This window comes from Eumetopias jubatus, unplaced genomic scaffold (genome assembly GCF_037043125.1).
Source record: "Eumetopias jubatus isolate StellerSeaLion01/CBP00866 unplaced genomic scaffold, mEumJub1_p1.0 scaffold_17, whole genome shotgun sequence".
Taxonomy (NCBI): Eukaryota; Metazoa; Chordata; class Mammalia; order Carnivora; family Otariidae; genus Eumetopias; species Eumetopias jubatus.
In genome coordinates, this window is record NW_028274823.1 from 6,984,265 (window position 1) to 7,003,015 (window position 18,751).

An 18,751-nucleotide genomic window follows, 5' to 3' on the forward strand; every position below is an offset into this window, starting at 1 on the left:
GACAGAGACAGCGAGAGAGGGAACACAAGCAGGGGGAGTGGGGGAGGAGAAGCAGGCTCCCCGCTGAGCAGGGAGCCCGATGCGGGGCTTGATCCCAGGACCCTGGGATCATGACCTGAGCCGAAGGCAGACGCTTAACCATCTGAGCCAACCAAGTGCCCCAAGGTTTAGTATTTAAATGTACTTCCCCTCAAGGGCATTGAAGGGCTAAGCCAGAGTATGTTCACTTTGTTCAAAAGGACAGAAGGCCTTTCTTTTATCACAGAGGGAAAGTTAGGAACTCGCTCTTTTGCTGAGCATCAGATACAGTCCCTCATCTCACTGGTTTGTGAATTCGTTCACATTTAACCGGTGATACCAATACCCAAGAAATAAAGGTAATGTCTCATTTGCTTCATCCCCTAAATGAAGGCTGTCTAATGCAGCTCCCCTAAATTAAAGCACATTGGGGAAGGAAGCACGTTCTTCATGTCACGGTCAGAGAAACTGTGGTATTGCCACTCACACTCTAAAGCGATCTTAATAGAGGAAAAAATGACATTTTAACATGAATTTCCTCCTCATGTACAGAAAGTACGGTTCCTGCATCAGTGCTCCTGTACTAACCGAGCTAACACAGCCGGCATAAAGCACCCGACATCTGGGCATGCTGCCCGCCGTGTGGCAGGTGGCGTGCTAGCGTTCACGCCCGCACATTAACGTCTCTAGCTGTTCTCCACCCACTGCCCTGAAGTTACCGAAGTTAGTAACGTCATCATCACTGTCTCAAAGTTTTGGGCAAAACCTGTTTTTAGCTTATTTTCTACATCTGAAAATAGGAAACATGGGTGGCAAATGTGTAATTTTTACTATTTTGAACAAAGTACTTTGGAATTTTTGAAACATTTTTGTCTATTGATCTCCATATTAACACAAAATCTTTTTTCTTAAAAACTCTACCTTGTAGATTGCACGGGATGTGGACGGGTCCGGTAACTACTTAATGCTAACACATAAGCAAGTTGCTCAGCTGCATCCCCTGTCCGGTTACTCCATCACCAAGAAAATGCCAGAGTGGGTTCTCTTCCACAAGTTCAGCATATCTGAGAACAACTACATCAGGATTACCTCAGAAATCTCTCCTGAACTGTAAGTTTAATAGGAAAAAGGGAGTTCTTTCCAGCTCATACTTGAGTAAATCACACATTTGGCTTTTATTACATTTTCAGTTAGGTTACGCCGGCACCATTTTAATTTATACTGAGTGTACCTACTTATGGTTTCCCTGATCTAAATGTTCCTCTCTTTGGGATCACAACATAAATGACATACCATGCAAAGGGGCTCCTGGCTGGCTCAGTTGGTGGAGCCTCAGATGCTTAATCTCGGGATCATGAGTTTGAGCCCCATGTTGGTTATAGAGATTACTTAAAAAAAAAAAAAAAAGTGTGGAAATATTTAACAGCATAGTGCCTCTTAAAAGGAACAAAAAGCTGTAGAGAAATAGTGTTTGCAGGTGCAGACCTTGAGGAAGGCCCTCTCAGAACAGACGTGCCCCAAAGCTAGGGCCAGTGGGGAAGGGATCAGGGAGGCAGGCGGGTACCAGAGGTATAGGGCTTATGGGCCACATGAGGGTCTGGAATTTATCCTAAGCGCAGTACGAAAGAATTCGAGAGTTTTAAGCAGGAGTAACATCTTTCCGTATAGACTTTTAAAGATGACTCCGGTGGCTTCGAGAGTGAACTGCAGGGGGCAATAGTGAGAATGAAGAGCAGTCGTTTGGGGCCACTGCAGATGTGGGTTCACCTGAACGTACACTCCTATCTGGACAGTGATGTTCAAGGCAGGAACCAAAACTAGTAGCTGGATGGGGAGTGGTATTACTTAATAAGACAGAGAGGCAGTTCTCTGGAACACCTGATGTGATCTTTCCCATGTTGTGCTGGGCATCACCCACTGTGTAGCATAACACTAGAGAAGCAAACTTATTCTAGAAATGCAACTGGGTTGATTCCATGAAAACCACAGGAAGTATTTATCCTGCAAAGGCAGATGGAGATGGAAGAGTTCAAATTAAATACCAGATTCTCCCCGGGTGGGAAGTCCCCACATGTAATGTTTGGTATCTCTCCCCAGAAAAGAAAAAAATCTCACCTTTTTGTTTTCAACAAACAGATTTATGCAGCTGGTGCCACCATACTATTTCAGTAACCTGCCTCCTAGCGAAAGTAAGGATATTCTCCATCAAGTAATGGATCACCTTTCACCTCTATCAACAATGAAAAAAGAACAGAAAATGTGTGAGAAGTGCCCTGAGACTACTGAGCAGAGATGCACCATCCAGTAACTCTTCAGAATCTTTACAGAAAGCAAGATGTGCAATAAGTACCCCCCCAACCCCCCCGGCCTGAGCGTAGCTCCGCTGGAGGTGCAGACGTTTAACTTGAACAAGGAGAACACACCCCACACGAGAGTCTTGAAAAAAATAACACTTTGTATATTATTTAAAAATAAAAAAATAGAAGTTTTTATTGAGTTCTTTTAAATTATGACTCCACATTTTCCTTCTTATTGGAAAAGCTTTTAATCAGCTATTCATAATTTGACCAAATTTTTTTAAAAAGCTATTTTGTAAATGGGTCACAGACATAGGTGACAGAACCCTACTTTTTTGTAAGGGACCTTACTCTGAATAAAGTCACGAGTTTTTCAGTAAATCTGAGTTGTTTTCTGGTAATTTTATGTACACAAAACCATCCTACTACTGTCCATGGGAAATGGGTCAGACAGAAAGATGTTCTTTGAGTTTATCCATGATTTCGTTCATCCTGTCACCTGGAATCAACATCACGGTTCGCAAGGGCTTCATTGGGACGTCATCAAAGGACCACCTGCCTCCCAGACGAGTGTCGCTCTCTTCCTGCACCGAGTAGTTGAACTTCAGGATTGCTTTCTGAACCAAATATATAATCGTAAGTTAAAAATTCAGACAACCTAAAGGCAAACTTATTTACGTGGCAGCCAGGAATACTGTTTGCCATGTGTTTGAGAATGACAGTGAACAGCAAAACACGGACTAAAATAAGCTCAAATGGGATATTCAGGCACAAATTACAAAATGCTTACCAGAGATTTCTAACCTACAGGAGAAGCATGGAGAGCAGTGTCCCAGTCCTAAGAGGTGAACAGCAGCTATGTGACATGCTACTAAGCGTTTATAATTCTGAAGTCATTCATACTCAATTCATATTCATTCTCACTTGATTCTCAATCTTGCAACAGAAAAGTGAAACAAACATTTGTAACATTTGACAATTAATGAGCAGCATGGTCTTCAAACACTGGTCTTTGCTCATTGTCCTGGCTGCTCTGTTGGAATCAGGCCGTGTGAAAACAGTAACCAGGCCATCCTAAAATACCCAACCAGCCTTCCCTGAAACTATCTGCCTAAGGTGCTCAGGCGAAAAAATTTAATTTTCACTATTTACTTCCTGAAAAACAAGGGCAGAGCTGAATCTGTGGTACTTTAGTATTTAGTCGAAGGCTTTTTAAAAGCAGTGACAGATGGGGGCACCTGGGTGGCATCTGACTGTGGCTCAGGGTGTGAGCACATGTCTGACTCCCTGCTCAGCGGGGAGCCTGCTTCTTCCTCTCTGCCTCTCCCTTTCCCACTGCAGCTCCCCCTGCTTGTGCCTGCTCTCTCTCTCTCTCATAAAATCTTAAAAAAAAAAGTAGTAACAGACATCCTCTAATCCAGGAAAATAAGTTACCCCTCAGATTTACTTAACATTTTTAAGAGGTCAGGGTGAGAAAGCGTATTCTCTGGTATGTGGTTGTCCATCATGGCGTAAGCCACCTTTCTGCAAGAAACTGCTAGAAATCCCAAAAGTGGGAGGACATCCAGGACCAAGGGCCCAGAGAAGCACATAAGCCATCACTGGGGAGCATGGCCTGCCCCAGCTCTCACATCAACCACCTGCACGACCTGAGATAATGGATCTAATCTCCCTCAGATTCTCTGTCCCCATCGGTAAACCAGGACTAACATCTACCTCATAGTTGTTCTAGAATGACAGATCTTCTAGTAAGCATATTGAGTGCCTGATCACCATTCAATGTTCATGGCTTTTCTCCTCCCCAGGCTCCTCCCTGGGGGCTGGGGGGCTGGTGACGAACCTGCTGCGAATGTACTAGGTTTGGGCACTGCGTTAGCCTCCAGCTGCTAGAAATATGGAGAAAGAGCCGCCATCCTCAGGGGATTTTGCCATAACTAGGAGAGCAGTCAATCCTGCCTATTGTCAAAAACATCCTTATTTACATTCAAACAAAGAGATGAGAACAGGAGTTTTACCTCATAGAAAAATTCTTCCTCCGCATTTGCAAACATTAATTCCTCCTCCTTTTGGTTGTTCCCTTTCTTTTTGGAATTGTTTTTTCCAGCTTCCACAAATGTCTTGCTAATCAGAAGGTAGAAGTAACACTTCCCACATGGCTTGTTCGTTTTGTGTGCCTCTGCTAGTTCTTTCCTACAAAGCATAACACAGAGAAGGTCTGCCTGCTGAGCCGGGTGAAATCCATCAACAAACCAGAACACAGGGAAAACCAGTGAGGCCTCTGCAGGGGGTTCCGTCGTCCCTGACACGGGCTTGATGGACAGACATCAGATCTGGACACTTCTAAAGCTATGAGTTCTACTTATGTAGGCAACTGCACTTGTGATGGACTATGGCAGTGTTTTATAGTAAGCAGTAGGATGAATCCCTCAGATGATGTTGAATTGTGGATACACAGCAAATAACAGGAGTCTCAAATTCAGTCAACATCACTGCTCTGCTTCTGCCGAAGTTTAAAACCGGTAAGAATCTGGATTTTTAAAAACAAATGTTGGGGCACCTGGGTGGCTCGGCTGGTTAAGCGACTGCCTTCGGCTCAGGTCATGATCCTGGAGTCCTGGGATCAAGTCCCGCATTGGACTCCCTGCTCAGGGGGGAGTCTGCTGCTCTCTCTGACCCTACCCCCTTCATGTGCTCTCTCAAATAAAATCTTTAAAAAAAAAAAATGTTTAACAGAGCCACAACCAATGCCATTAGAGCATCTGACAACCGGTCTCCAAGCACTAGAGTCCGGCGCTATGACTACAGTCCTGACATACTGCAGAAATGGCATGGCAGGACAGATTCCCCTAGACTTAGAATAGGCCATGGAGTGGCAACGTAGCCTTCCGAAAACTGCGCACGTCCCTATGCATCTGGCTAGTCAAAGATGTAAAGAGTTCAGCTTTCTTTAATAGAGGACCAGGAAAAAGCACATCAGCCTCCTGTGAAACCAAATAAAAATGAGCTCCAGCTGATCAGAAAAAAGGGCAAAACAAAGAACATGCAGAAGTCCAATGAATGGCACCTGGGCATCAGGGTAGGGTGGGGATGAGAATAAAACTAAAAAGCAATGAACCTGTTGCACGGGAAGCCTGAAGGCTCAGCCTGCCCTCACACCCGCACCAGCGATCAGTGGGCAGACGCAGGCAGCGCGCCCCCAGGGCAAGCGCACCTGGGCAGCACAGAGGGGAGTCGACTCCCATCCCGCTCTCCCTCGAGCACAGCAATCCCGATCCTTAGCTCTTCTGAACAATTAAAATGTTATAAACCTAAAACCCCTGCATTAAGAAAGTACAACAGGGGCACCTGGGTGGCTCGCTCAGGCGAGCTTCCAACTCGGTTTCAGCTCAGGTCATGATCTCAGGGTCGTTTTAAAACAAAACAAAGAAGTAAAAAAACAACAGCAGCAAACCCCAAGAAGCCAGAGGCACAGAACGAGGACTGTGGCTTCCTTAGTTATAAAACACCCCAGTGCGACTGAGGGACTGTGCCCAGTCTGTTACTGGAGTAAGTGTTCGGCATCTTCTCCATGTCACAGAAATTTGGGAAGACGATGGAAACTTCAGCCCAGTAGAGGGTAAAAAGCCTGTATAAACTCAGCTGTGTTTCCGCCCTGGCCATCTCGTAAGCCCATTCGGACCACCACCGCACGTCGTTAAGAAGCCCACTGTGAAGAAGGGACACGCCTCTGGCAGGAGGGTCCTGCACTCGCTCGAGCCGCAAGGCTGCCCAGAGGGCGGGCGGCGCGCTGACGGCCGAAACCCCGCCGCTGGGTCCGCCCCGGACTACTGTGCAGGGCACGTGGCCCGGGCTCTTACTGGAGCTGCTGATGCATGGGCAGCGCGATCTGAGGAGGGACGTTGATGAACCTCTCGCTGAGGAGGAAGCCCACAGGCTTGGAGGTGTCGTTCAAATGTGTGTCCAGCTGTTCTACCAAGCTCTTTCCACAGCTCTTCTCACAGGAGCTCAGGATCAGCTCTTTGATTTGCTCAGCACACTGGGTACCCTATGAAGCAAAGACAAGGCTTGCTGTTCACTACGGGCCACACCTGGAGCAGAAAACAAAGTGCTTTCTATCACCTTCTACCTTACAGTGAGGACAGTCTCCTGCCACCGCCTTTAAAAATCCCACCTGTCCTCAGTGCTGACTGCTTAAGCGTTTCTCAGAGTACCCACACCTGGTTATTTACGGACCCACGAGCAGTGGTGACAGCGTTACACCAACACTGACTGACACACGAGAATAGCAATTCCAGTCCATCTTGTAAAGACAGGTGGCAGTAACTGGAAAGTTCACGTAAAACCTGAAGATGAAGTCTGACCGGCATCTTATTCTGAGGAGGGTAAATAGCTGGTTTTCCTTTTCTATTAAAACTCAGCGAGTCACAGGGCGCCTGGGTGGCTCAGGTCCTGGGATCAAGCCCTACATTGGCCTCCCTGCTCGGTGGGAAGCCTGCTTCTCCCTCTGTGCTTTCCCTCTCCCAAATAAATAAATAAAATCTTTAAAAAAAAAAAAAAAAGATTACAGTAAGACTTCACAAAAGCACATATCCTTATTGTTAATCTCGTCTGATATAAAAAGTTATCATGCATTAAATAAAACAGGTGCTCAGATGCCACCCAGTGAAACCAACCTTTCTTTCAGTTAAATTTAAGAGACTTATGAACCCAAAAATCTCATCTTCATCCACATCGTCATCGCTGTCTTCTGAAACGTTCGTTTGCTATTTTAAAAAGAAAAAGAATTAAAATTGATGTTTGGGAGGAAGTGGAATACCAACTCACGTCTCAGTTTTCAGGCACTTTCCGTGGCTGCCGACACCGCAGGGAAGCATCGCACGCTGAGGACCGTGGGCCTTGCCCTATCAGCTCACCCCCCTTGGTTCTGCTCCCCCTTGATACGTTGCGGAGGACTGCTTCCTGCTCCCAATTTTCTTTATGCGAGGTTCTCGATATATTACAAATCCAGACCAGAAAAAACCTCTTGAAATCAACCACCTGTCTGTCTTCTAAGCAATCTGGCGGCAGGCAGCCCTGCTCGCTCCTCTGCGGTGCAGGCCAGCCCCGAGCACTGGGAGAGCGAACAATGCTTGAGCACACTTACTCCTACCACAAAAGCAGGAGAGAAAAAGAGGGCAAGAAAGGAAATGATTCAGGAACGGAAAAGAATGAAATGCTTGACTCCAACGTGAACCTGCGACTCTACTGACAGCCCCCCCCCGCCCCCCACCGGCCCGGCCCTCACGCTCCCTCCACACCTTCCTCCACGGGGCACACACACGCTTGCTCAGGCTGTGCACTCCCCCGGCGTCCCCAGCACCGAGGACGGCAGGGACCCACGACTGTCCCATGTGTGTCCCTGACACTCTTCTGTGGGAAGGGAATGACAGGGCTCCGCCACCCATGGCAGCACCGCTGCTCACTGGGGTCCGGCTGAAGAAGCCGGCGCGCTCTTCGATCTAAGCCAGCTGGGCCACAGACGGGGGAACTCGGGCACAGGGGCTGCCAGGCTTTAAGACCAACATCTCTGCTGAGCCAGGCTATAAAAGACCACCGGTTTCTTCCTGTGGGAACGAGGAAGGCTGGGGTGGCAGAGGAAACAAAACTATGTGCCAAAATGAGAGCCGTTTCAAGCTCCACGAATCAAGAGGAGGCACTAACAGAGCACGGCAGTAACTCGGGAGGACACAACCCGTGCGAGCTGGGGGCATATCTGCTCGTGAAGGGGGGGGAGGCAAAGAAGAGAACGCGTCCACCAGCCCTGGTCCCTCCAGATCAACAGGAGACCGATGTCCCGCAACTCACAGGCCTCCCACCTACTGCAACAAAACGCAGCACTGACAGACCGAGGGCCAAGGGGAAGGAAAAGGAACGCTCAGTGTCGAATCCTAAACAATTCCCCAAACTGGCACCTGGCTGGCTCAGCCACAGGAGCATGTGACTCTTGATCTCGTGGCTGTGAGTTCGGATAGACAGAGAGCTTACTTTCCAAAAATAAAAGGAAGGGGGAGGGAGGGGGAGGAGGGAGGGGGAGGGAGGAGGGGGAGGGGAAGAAAGGGAAGAAAGAATCCCCCAAATGGTCACCAGGCTCACAGGCAGTCGGCATCCCCTGGAGCACGCTCCCCGGTCCACCTTGACCGGTCAGCAGCCATCAAGGCAACACATCAAGGCAACACCACGCGGCGGCGGCCTCTCCATGGGGCCGGGGTCATAATCCCATCAGCCTCATCCACGACCACCTGCCCCACCCCGCCCCCAGCAGGAGCCCTGCCTGCTTGACCGGTTCACCACCCCTCCCACACCTCCTCTCATCCCTCAAGCCTCCTGGTTCAACACAATTCCTAGGACCTAAACCCTGAGCAACTGCACCTAACACCTCACCCCGGAATCTCTCCCTACACAACCCGCACGTGCAGTTCACGGCCCTCCCCCTGCCCTTTGCCCTCCACAGCCCTAGGATCTGCCGTCTCTGCAAGAGTCCCAGAGGCTCTCGTCAAAGTTCTGGGCAGTCCCTCTCCTAGGGACATTAGACTGTCGCTGGGACACCTCGAGCACCTCTGTGGAAGCCAAGGACTGTAACTGTTACTGCAAAGTTATTAATGTAACCATCCCGGTGAAGGCTGAATCCCCCTGCTGATGGCAAGCTCTCGCAAGGATAAAAGTTTGACGGTTTCTTGTTGGACGGTCTTAGCACATGGTTAGAAGGTGGAAGAGCGTCAGTCACGTCTCCTCCACACTGAGAAGGCAGCTAAGACAGAAAACTGAAGCAAGCCACTCCACACCACTGAGTCTTACTCAGGCTGTGTTACTGACACAGGGATCGGGCGGACAAACAATCCAGGGCTACGCAGCTGTTCTCCACGCAGCCCAGACCTCACCCCACAGCTCACGGAGCCAGGGGCAGGGTGGGGGCCAGGGGAGGGGGAGGTCGCAGGGTAGTTATCTAGGGCGGGCCTTCGCTGCACCTCTTTATGGAAGATCAGAACAAGCCCTCCTGAATTCCGGTCAGGGCATGCATAACCTCCCCAGGAGGTCATGGCGCGAGCACGAACAAGATGGAGTCAGTGTCGTCAGCACGCCTACGTAGACACTAATCGGCTGGACACAAGTTTGGTAAAGAGGCCTGCCTTTCCCACTGCTCTAATAAAAGGAAGCTACTGGAGGTACTATTCCCTTCACTTTCTTTACATTTAGTGCCATGAGGTTTAGTAACGGGGATGCTGGTGACCCTATCTGACAGTTCCAGAACCTCAGTGGAGTACTGGTGGGAAAAACCAGATCGGGGTTTAGGAGGGGAGGAGGTAGAGGCTGCGAATGCCAACTTTTTCAAGACCTTCAGCTTTGACAACAAAGGGAGATGGCTAAAGGTGAGGCGGTGAGCACGAGCATCAGACCGAGGGGCCACTGCTTTTGTACCATGACGCAGACGGCACGTGCCCGGACAGGAGGAGACACCAGCCTTGGGCGCCGCCACTCCAGCACTTGCCGCACGTCGTGGCTTAAGCACCATGCGCTCAGCAACTCCTGCTGCTTCCATACCACCGTGCAAAGCAGGGACCAGGACCATCCTCGTTTCCGGAGATGGATGCGGAAACGGACCAAGGTCACCATGGCAGATTCTATTTTCCACAGATGGCCACAACAGCTCTGGCCCCACGTTCTCTTCTGACAAAGGACCTTGCCCCTCCTCCCTCCGAGTGGTGGGGTCTGTGCACCCTCCCTTGGAACCTGTGCAGACCTTCATGTCTGATTAAGAGGACAGCGGAAATACAAAGCTGTGCCCTTGTGCCTGGTTCTTTGGGGCTGCTTGCTCCTGGAACCCAACCGCTGTGTAGAGGGGCCCGCACTGCGGAGGAAAGGAGGCCCCTGGCCCATAGCCCCAGCTGGGCTCCCCATGTACAGCCAAGCACCAACTTGCTGGTCACGTGAGTGAGCCATCTTCAAAGTGAATCCCACCCCACCTTCCACCCCACCCCCCACCACTGACCCTCTCTACCTAATGTGACCCGGAGCAGAGAGGAGCTGTCCTCACTGAGCTCTGTCCAAATGAGCCAAACAGACGACCGTTGCTATTCTATGACACCGAACCGTGGACAGTGTGTTAGGCAGCTACACAAAACCGAAAGCATCATCAGGCGCGGTGGGGGCGGGACTCACCCACCTGCTGTGCCCCCTCCAAAAGCTTCCTCCAGTGATTGATGCCCTTCCCTTCCAGGTCACCGCCACCCCCACCGTGGCCGCCACCATGACTCCTTTGCAGACTCTGCCACTGACTTACTCCTCCAAGTAACAGTGGTATCAGCACTGCCCATCCCCACGCTCCCTGGGTAACCGTCCATCTGCTGAGAATGCCCAAGTCTCCAGCCGCTGCTCACACCTCCCGTGCACGTATCACAGGCAAATCAAACTCAACACGTACACACCCACATTCACATTCCCTCCTGCCCTCCTCTTCCTCCATGTCTGCAATCCTGGTTGCTGGAGCCGGACACTTGGGAGCCACCCTTGACTCCTTTCCCCTCACGCAGACCAGTCACTCACTAAGCCCCACCATATCTCATCTCCCAAGTATCTTCCAAATAGCCCCCTTCTCTCGCTATCCATTGCCAATCCCGGGATTCCTGCATTCAGGAATCTTGGAAATTACTGGAATGGCTTTCTAACCAGCCTCTCTTCCTCCAGTAACACCTCTTTCCAGTTTCAGCTCCTGGCCCGCCAGTTAAACATCAGGAGGGTCTTAACAGGACAAAAAATAATTTAACCAGAACAAACATAACTGTCCCGCTTACCTTTATCACACTCCCAATATGGTTCTGTTGAATTAAGAGATCAGTTAGTTCTGCAGTGTTCACAGGAGCCTTTAGGAAAAGCTAAGAGGAGAAAAAAAAAAACTTATTTTAAATGAAAATCAGAGCATAATTTTTAATGAAAACAACTCAGAAGAGCAATCCCAAGAGCAAAGGAAAAGCCCAGGAGAAACCTAGCTAAAGGCACTGAAATCGAAGAGGCAGTCGGTGGCAATAAAGGTGTGGGGGAGAAGGATGGAATTTGGTGACTGGGCACTGGAGGCTATGAAGGGTAAAACCAAAGCCACCTCACATGGGGTAGGGATGGTGTAGAAGCAGCAAGCACGGATTTTGTAGCACCAGCTGGTGCACTAAGGGATAGAACTATTACGGAAGAATTCTTCTGCCCCACAAAGTCTGGCTGCAAGAGAAAAACAGTAGAGTAACTCGAATAATAAGCACATGAAAAGGAAGGTATTTTAGGACACAGGGTGTTTATTAACATAATAATCAGAGGCTCAAATGGGAGTTAGCCTTGGAAGAGAAGAGAAACAATCCTTCCCTCTCTGCAGGGTAGAGAGTGTAAGAACGGGAATTCTAAAAGGATGAAATGTGTCCTCGTTTGTGTTGAATGGCCTGGATTTTCTTAGAGATGTGTGTGTAGGGGGTAAAAGACCATACCTGCTGCAGTAACTTCTTAATTCCGTCATAATCCTTATCAGAGATGGAATAAGCTTCAAATTCAACATTCACTTCCTGTAAATAATGACATAGGAAAGGCAGAAGAAAAATTATTAAATTTACTATCTACAGCCCACTGATAAGTCCTCAAAACGGGCAGAGTGACATTCCTCTAGGGACTCAACTGCCTTGATGTTAATACTATGGGCAACAGGCATTCTTAGCCCAACCCCCAGGATCCTGTAATTCTACTTTAACATTTAAAAAGGAAACTTCCTTTATCTCTACCCCCTCCCCAAGATGCATGTCGGCAATCATCCCCCAAGCGTATGACCCACCAATATGCATCTAAAGGGCCTCATGACTCAGGTTTTATTAAACAGTAATAAACGACTTTTTCCCAACAATAGCTAGCCCCCTCTCAAGGTCCTGGAAACCTTGCTTCCAAAATTCCTTAGGGACTTACGCTCTCCCTAAGCCCCTCCCAACTTGAAAGTATGTAATGGGCCACTGCTCAAGACCCCAGCGCAGCTTTCTGCCCACGGGTCCTGTGTCCGGGCTTTAATGAAACCACCTTTTTGCACCAAAGATATCTCAAGAATTCTTTCTTGACTATCGGCTTCAAACCCTAACGTCTTTCCTACATCAAAGAACACAAAATTGGTCATCACACGTAACTTCCTAAGATAATTCAGGCATTATTTTCTACTTTACAGATTTTTCTTTTCCATCTCCACTCTTTTTGCCTCTATCTCTATCTACAGAACATGCCAGAAAAAGGACACGAAGAAAATGTTATCTAAAGAACTGTCTAGGCTTCAGATAGGCAAAAATATTGCCACGATTGCCATCTGCACGGGTTACAAAGCACCTTCATGCCATCTCCTCATTTGACACAAAAGCCTGAGAAGAGCAAAAAAACTCAGATTGATCTAGTTTCAATGGAGAGCAAGTCTGCTCTGGATAAAACGGTCACAGCAGTCACAAAGAAATTATTCACCTGACTGCAGTAAGGATGAGCAGAGAGTAAAATCACTTCCGAAGTCCCTGGCTGCCTAGCACTTGATTCAGCCCACGCACGTGAGGCTACACTTCATCCCCTTGACAAATACTGAGTACCACCACGTACCAAGCATGGTGCCAGGCACTCACAAAGAAAAGGTAAGAAAAGCAGACATGAATGGTCCTGCCCTCATGGAGCTTACAGTTTAGGGGGAAACACAGACTTTAAGGAAATATTCATGGAGATAAATGTAAAGTTTCAACTATACATGCTAGAAACAGAGGTACACGGTGCTACACAGCTTGAAAAACAGGTAAGAAAGTCAGGATAGTCTTCCCTTAGAGAAGTGACACTTGAGCTGGGACTGAGGACGAGTTCCTGGCACAGAGACAGCACATACTAAGGCCCTCAGGCAGGACGAAATACGGTGAATGTGTACATGAGATTCTGCGAAGCTGTGTGTGGCTGGGCTCCCTGATCTCTCTGCAAAACAGTAACAGAATCTAGCCTGTGATGCCACTTAAGTGTCCCATAAATAAATGAAAGGACTGCTTCACACCAAAATCTTAGAGGCTTATAAGCACTACCCAAGATCAGTCCTAAACCATACCTTGGTAAGTGACACACTTATTTTGGGGCTCTGATAAAACAGTGTATTCACGTGTACTTCCAAGTTTAGCAGGTTCTGGAATTGGGGTCTCAGCTGAAGAAGGCCAGAGAGGACAATCACACCTACTTGAGCCTTGTCATCCTGACACTAATAACGTCTTTCCTACATCATCTCCGACCTCTGTCCCTCTGACTATGATGGCACTGCCACTGTAGTAGGTACCAAATGCGCTATATGCCCAGGACCCCTTTCCCTGGGAATGGATGCCCCAGCCACATGGTTTCAGGGGAAACAGCCATCTTTGTGAAACAGAGCCCTGCCACTCACTCCCAACTGACAGAATTTAGATAGAATTACGACTAAATGTGGCATCTCACCTGCTTGCTCTTTTGAGTGACAAATCTCGGAAGCTGTTGGTATTTTCTATTCTCAGCTATATGGAGAAGAAACAGAAAAATAACCAAATATTTTGAATGTAACAAAGAGCAGCAAAGCAGAGAAGAAAATCTCCACAGCAGTCCAGGCTTAGGGACCCAGCCCCTTCCTGAGGCCCAGGCACTTCCTGTCCTTGGAGGTCTAAGGTACCCTTGCATCCTTACCACAAACTCCTCTGAAGCTCCCCTCCAAGGGTCCGTTAAGCACAAGCAAGAGTCCTAACCACATAGACATAAGAACTTAACATGCCTAGTGTTTTTCTTCCCATCTTTTCAGGACCCTGACCTGTTTCTTGAGTTCTCATATCCACTTTATATCACCTCTCTGCTAACTGCCTCAAAGCCAGTCACCCTGTTTTTTAAATCAGGCTTAAAACACACACACACACACACACACACACACACACACACACACACACACACACACACACACACACACACTTCCTTCCTTATATACAGAGCAGATCTGAGGCAGGTCTTGAATTTCAAATATAATTCTCATGGATGTATTCATCACAGTAATGAGCTGTGGATGAGTGAACATCTCAGAAACTGAAAGCCCCCTTCAAATAAATAAAGGAATCAAGATCCACCAAGTGTAGGGAACTGCCCTGAAAGTCCTAACAATTTCTACAGGCAAAAAGTAATACATTTCACTGGTAAACACTACAAGAGAGCACAGAGATTACAGAGTTGGAAGTCTTACTATCCACTCCCCAACTCCTACTCTTCAGAGGTAAGTTAATCTTTCAAGACGTTTTCGACACATAACCGAATTTATTTGCTGTTTCATCTTTCCCCTACATAGACTGCACTACACAGGCTGTCTTCACTTAACTTGCTGTATATCCTCTGTCTTAAATGGTGATAACTCCTAACTTCAAAGGGTTGACAGAAATATTAAATGAGTTAATACAAAGTGCACAGAGCTGAAACAGATGATTTTTATTATGACTGGAGAATAAATTCTTTCCAGTCCAATTACTGTATCGGGATGTATACATTTTTAAATTTTGATAGATATTGTCAAACTGCCCTCCAAAGACACTGCAGCAAATTATACTCCCACCAACAGTACATGCAAGTGCCTGCTTTCTTACACTACAGTCAGTGACCATTCTCACACTAATTTTTAATCACTGGAGCAGAGTGTGAGACTATCCATGTCAATGCAAGAAGCACTCACTTCTATAGCCCAAAGTTAACAAAACAGTCAATTAAAGTTCTAAGTGGAAAAAGGTTGAGACCACATTCAAGGCAAGGGGTCAAAGAGCTGATTTCTAAGGAAAAGCTCTGTTCACTAGAAGATTTATCATATACCCACGCCAGTCTCAGCCCTAATCCTGACTCCACACTTCTGCCTCGTGTTTATCTCTGACTTGATTTCCCATCAGCCTTTCTTGCTTATCCTGTGTGGCCACACTAGCTACCTGGTTTCTGTCCATCAACCAGGAGGTCTTCGGATTTTCTTATAAATGAAATGGAAAGTCAGTGGAATGTTCTGAACAGGGAAAAAAGAACAGACCTACATTTTAAAAAGATCTCTTCTGGGGGTTCCTGGCTGGTTCAGTAAGAAGAGCATGCGACTCTTGATTGTGAGTTTGAGCCCCCACGTTGGCCTTAGAGATTACTAAAAAATAAATACATAAACTTCAAAGAATGGTATTTAGCATTCCTACTATCATATAAAAAATAAAAAGATCTCCCTGGCTGCGGGTGTAGAGATGGTACAGGAACAAGAATGGAAGAAAACAAGCCACTGCAGTTACGACAGGAGTCCAGTCAAGCGATGATGGAAGCGTGGACTAAGACTGTTGGAGAATCAGTGATGGAAAGTGTCTAGGTGCCAAGGTAGAGCTAACAGGATTTACTGATAGACTGGATGTGGGATGCAAAAAGGGAGGAATTAAAGTTAATTACCGGGTCTGGGGTTTGAGCAACTTGACCAATTAGGAGAACCATTTACAGAAATGGCAAAGATCAGGAGCTGGAGCACGAATTACAAATTCTGCTTTGGACCCATTAAATTTTAGGTACCTACTGGGCATTTAGTGCTCTTAAGGATCATTCAGTCCTAATTATTCACTCAACAAATATTAAGTATCTAGAATGCCAAGCAGTATGGTAGGAGATATTCTGGGAAAAAAAAGGAGCCCTGTTCGATGAGAACCCACCACCAGGACTCGGGGAGTGGGGCAGGGTCAGGGGCCCGGAGGCAGAAGGTACAGCTCAGCTGAGATCTAAACAAGGACGGGAAAGCACTGCAGGATGAAGAACAGCATCGGGTTCCAGATAAGACGGACAGAAGGCCTTCGAGAAACGCAAAGAGGGCCGCTACGAGTGAGGCAGGCAACAAGAACCTGGCTGCAGATTGGGCAGAGAATAAACTGCAGGCCCCTGTTGTATGGGTTTGGGGCTTTAGCCGAAGAACTACGGAAAGCCACTGAGGAAAGTGTTGCGGTGGGTTTTCCCGGAGACGTGGGAGGGGGCCGAACCGGCGGAAGAGACTTCTGAAAATAATTTGTGGCTGCAATGTGTAAAAGACTCCAGTGGAACCCGAGGTAGGCACTGTTATCATCTCCAGTTTCTGCTTACAGACCCTCAGGGACTGGCGGTCGCTGCTCCGAGCAGCTCAGTCACACGGTTTTGGTGGCCAGAAAGTTTTTTCCCAGGGGTCGCGTGTGCTTCTCACCTCGTAGACGCTCTCGTCGTCTTCATCCTCTTCTTCGTCACTGTCTCCATCGTCTTCGTCCTCATCCTCCATTTCATCTTCTTCTTCTTCCTCGTCGCGCTGGTCCGGGACGCCTGAAGGCTGCGGAGCCCCACCACCCACCGCACGCCGCTTGGGCCTGGACGCCATGTTGCCGCCCTCCTTGCGCCTGCGCAACACCCACCAGCCCTCCCTTCCGGACCCACCCACACAAGCCGAGGCGGGGTGAGAGAGGACGGACATCCTCGGCGCTGAGTCGGGGTCAACCCCAGGGCCCCCGATGGATTCCACGGCCATGATCTCTAGGGGCCAAGTCAAGTTTGAGGTCCTATTTTGGCATTTTTCTTCCCCCTTTCCATCCTCCTTCAGGCTTTCCGACGCTCCTCCTCCCCTTCGCTCAGTGGTTCGACCCACCTCGGCCCACCCTCCCCGGACCTGGGTGTCTGTGCGCATGCGCGCGCTCCAGCTGCGAGGGGCTCGGGCTCCGGGACCCCGGGCCTCCGTGCGGCTGCCGCGCGGCCACTCACGAGCTGTTTCCATGGCAGCAGAGGCCACGTGGTGAGGGGGCCGCCCACCCGGCTCCGCTCTCCGGTGGCTGCACCGCAGGCTCGTTGGCACTGCGAGATACCGCCCCCGCCAGGGCGCCCTCCAAGTGCTGGGCAGTGGCCCAGCGCCTAGCCTTTCGGGCCTGCGCAGCCCAGCGAGGTAGGTGTCGCCGCCCACGGTGCCGACGATGACACCGAGGCCCGCGGACGCGCAAGGCCGGCCTGCGGTGCTAGCTAGAGCGTGACGAGTGGGGAGCCGAACCCCGAGGCCGCTGCTGGGTCTGGGCGGGGGCTCTGGCCCGGGGGCAGCGATCGACCCCGAATGGAAGGTCGCCGGGCTCAGGCCCCCCTGCACCGTCGGTGGCACGGCCTGGTCCGCGGTTGAATGAATCTCCTCCGAAGCCCTGCCCCAGCCGACGCTCTTTAAGCGCATTTCTTGACCTGAAAGATTCTTTAAGATAGGGGTTAACCTTAAATGCTTCAAATCCAGTGGGGAAATCTGAACTACAGAGCAGAGCCTACTTGGAGAGAAGAGAGTGGAGGGCGCTGTGGTCAGCTAGAGAGTGCAGCCAGTTGTGGCTGAGGGGACATGCTGGCCTAGTGCCCTCAGATCTTTACATTCAAGAGAACCTGGAGTTCCACAAGATCGATCCTGATTTTTAACATCTGTGCCAAATAAAATTCAGTCCCCAGTCAGCTGTATCCCACGGGCAGCCAGTATGCAGCCGTTCATTGTAAAGCCTATTTGGAAAGAAAGTCCTTAATTGAAGAAGACATCAGCTATCTGAGAAGGAGGTCTATGGTTTAACTTTTTTTTTTCCCTCTGTAAAATGAGAAAAGTGGGTTGTATACCTCTGAGTCTAAAAATGGAAGGAGCTGCCCTGTGTAGTGAGGTGGCTGCAGCCCAGAGGTTTAAGCAGAAACCTGATAACCTCTTCTCAGTGACCCTTCAGCAGCAGGAAATGGAGTCAGGGTAAGGTAAGGGTCCCCCGAGGCGCCATGATTGTGTTCTGTGGGTTCCGTCCTTCCTGAGAATCTCCGCTAGCAGGCCACAGCCTGGGTATTGATAGACATGCATATCAGGGATTCACATCTGTTGGGGTAGTTCTCCTGCTCATACCCCTGCCTGTCTCCTGTTCCTGGCTTCCTCCCATTCTTGCTGCAAGGCAGGTAACAGAGGAGTTTTCTCCAAGCAGGGAGCTTTCAAAGTGGTCCCAACCTATCAACGGAGTTGCACTCAGACATCTTGGATAATTTTTTCTGTTTCTTTATACTTTCTTGTAGTAAAACATACACAACACAATTTACCATTTTAATCATTTCTAAGTATTAAGTTTAGTGGCATAAGTATATTCCTTTGTTGTGCATCATTTGTTGTGCAACAGCCACCACCATCCATCCCCAGACCTTCGTCTTGCAAAACTAAAACTCTACCAGTTAAACAGTAACTCCCCATTTCCCCCTTGCCCAGGCCCTGGAAACCATGATTCTGTTCTCCGTCTCTATGAATTTGACTACTCTAGGGGAATCCTATAATTTTTGTCCTGCGATCGCTTATTTCACTTAGCATAAAGTCCTCAAGGTTCATCCATGTTGTAGCATGTGTCAGAATTTTCTTTTTAAGGCTG

General features: G+C 48.7%; 3 protein-coding genes across 7 annotated transcripts in view; 2 read left to right on the forward strand and 1 right to left on the reverse strand.

Moving 5' to 3' along the window:
• The window catches only part of DHX32 (DEAH-box helicase 32 (putative)), a 50,856-nt gene extending 48,160 nt beyond the window's left edge, over positions 1–2,696 (forward strand). Inside the window, exons 11-12 of the mRNA XM_028119958.2 lie at positions 947–1,128; positions 2,155–2,696. Coding sequence (XP_027975759.1) covers positions 947–1,128; positions 2,155–2,326 — 354 coding nt within the window. The 3' untranslated portion in view covers positions 2,327–2,696. The remainder of the gene's footprint in view (positions 1–946; positions 1,129–2,154) is intronic.
• BCCIP (BRCA2 and CDKN1A interacting protein) lies at positions 2,539–16,741 on the reverse strand. Its single transcript, XM_028119960.2, has 7 exons — positions 16,561–16,741; positions 11,822–11,896; positions 11,144–11,224; positions 6,989–7,078; positions 6,173–6,360; positions 4,331–4,505; positions 2,539–2,932 (listed from the first exon to the last, which is right to left on the reverse strand). The coding sequence occupies exons 1-7, from the start codon at positions 16,726–16,728 to the stop codon at positions 2,762–2,764; spliced, it is 948 nt and encodes a 315-aa protein (XP_027975761.2). The 5' UTR covers positions 16,729–16,741; the 3' UTR covers positions 2,539–2,761.
• A 291-nt stretch (positions 16,742–17,032) lies between these two features.
• The window catches only part of UROS (uroporphyrinogen III synthase), a 28,800-nt gene continuing 27,081 nt past the window's right edge, over positions 17,033–18,751 (forward strand). For 4 of the 5 annotated variants that reach the window (XM_028119938.2, XM_088019916.1, XM_028119941.2 and 1 more), the window contains exon 1: positions 17,196–17,283. The gene's annotated coding sequence lies outside the window, so the exon portion shown is untranslated. Of the gene's footprint in view, positions 17,284–18,751 lie in introns of all 5 variants that reach the window. The other variant, XM_028119939.2, reaches the window with a different exon arrangement.

Coding starts and splice junctions, on each gene's coding strand:
- BCCIP (XM_028119960.2), bottom strand. CDS start 16,728: ATGGCGTCCAGGCCCAAGCGGCGTGCGGTGGGTGGTGGGGCTCCGCAG. Junction 11,225..11,821: donor TTAAGAAGTTACTGCAGCAG/GTATGGTCTTTT, acceptor TTCTCCTCTTAG/CTTTTCCTAAAGGCTCCTGT. Junction 4,506..6,172: donor CCCATGCATCAGCAGCTCCA/GTAAGAGCCCGG, acceptor TATGCTTTGTAG/GAAAGAACTAGCAGAGGCAC.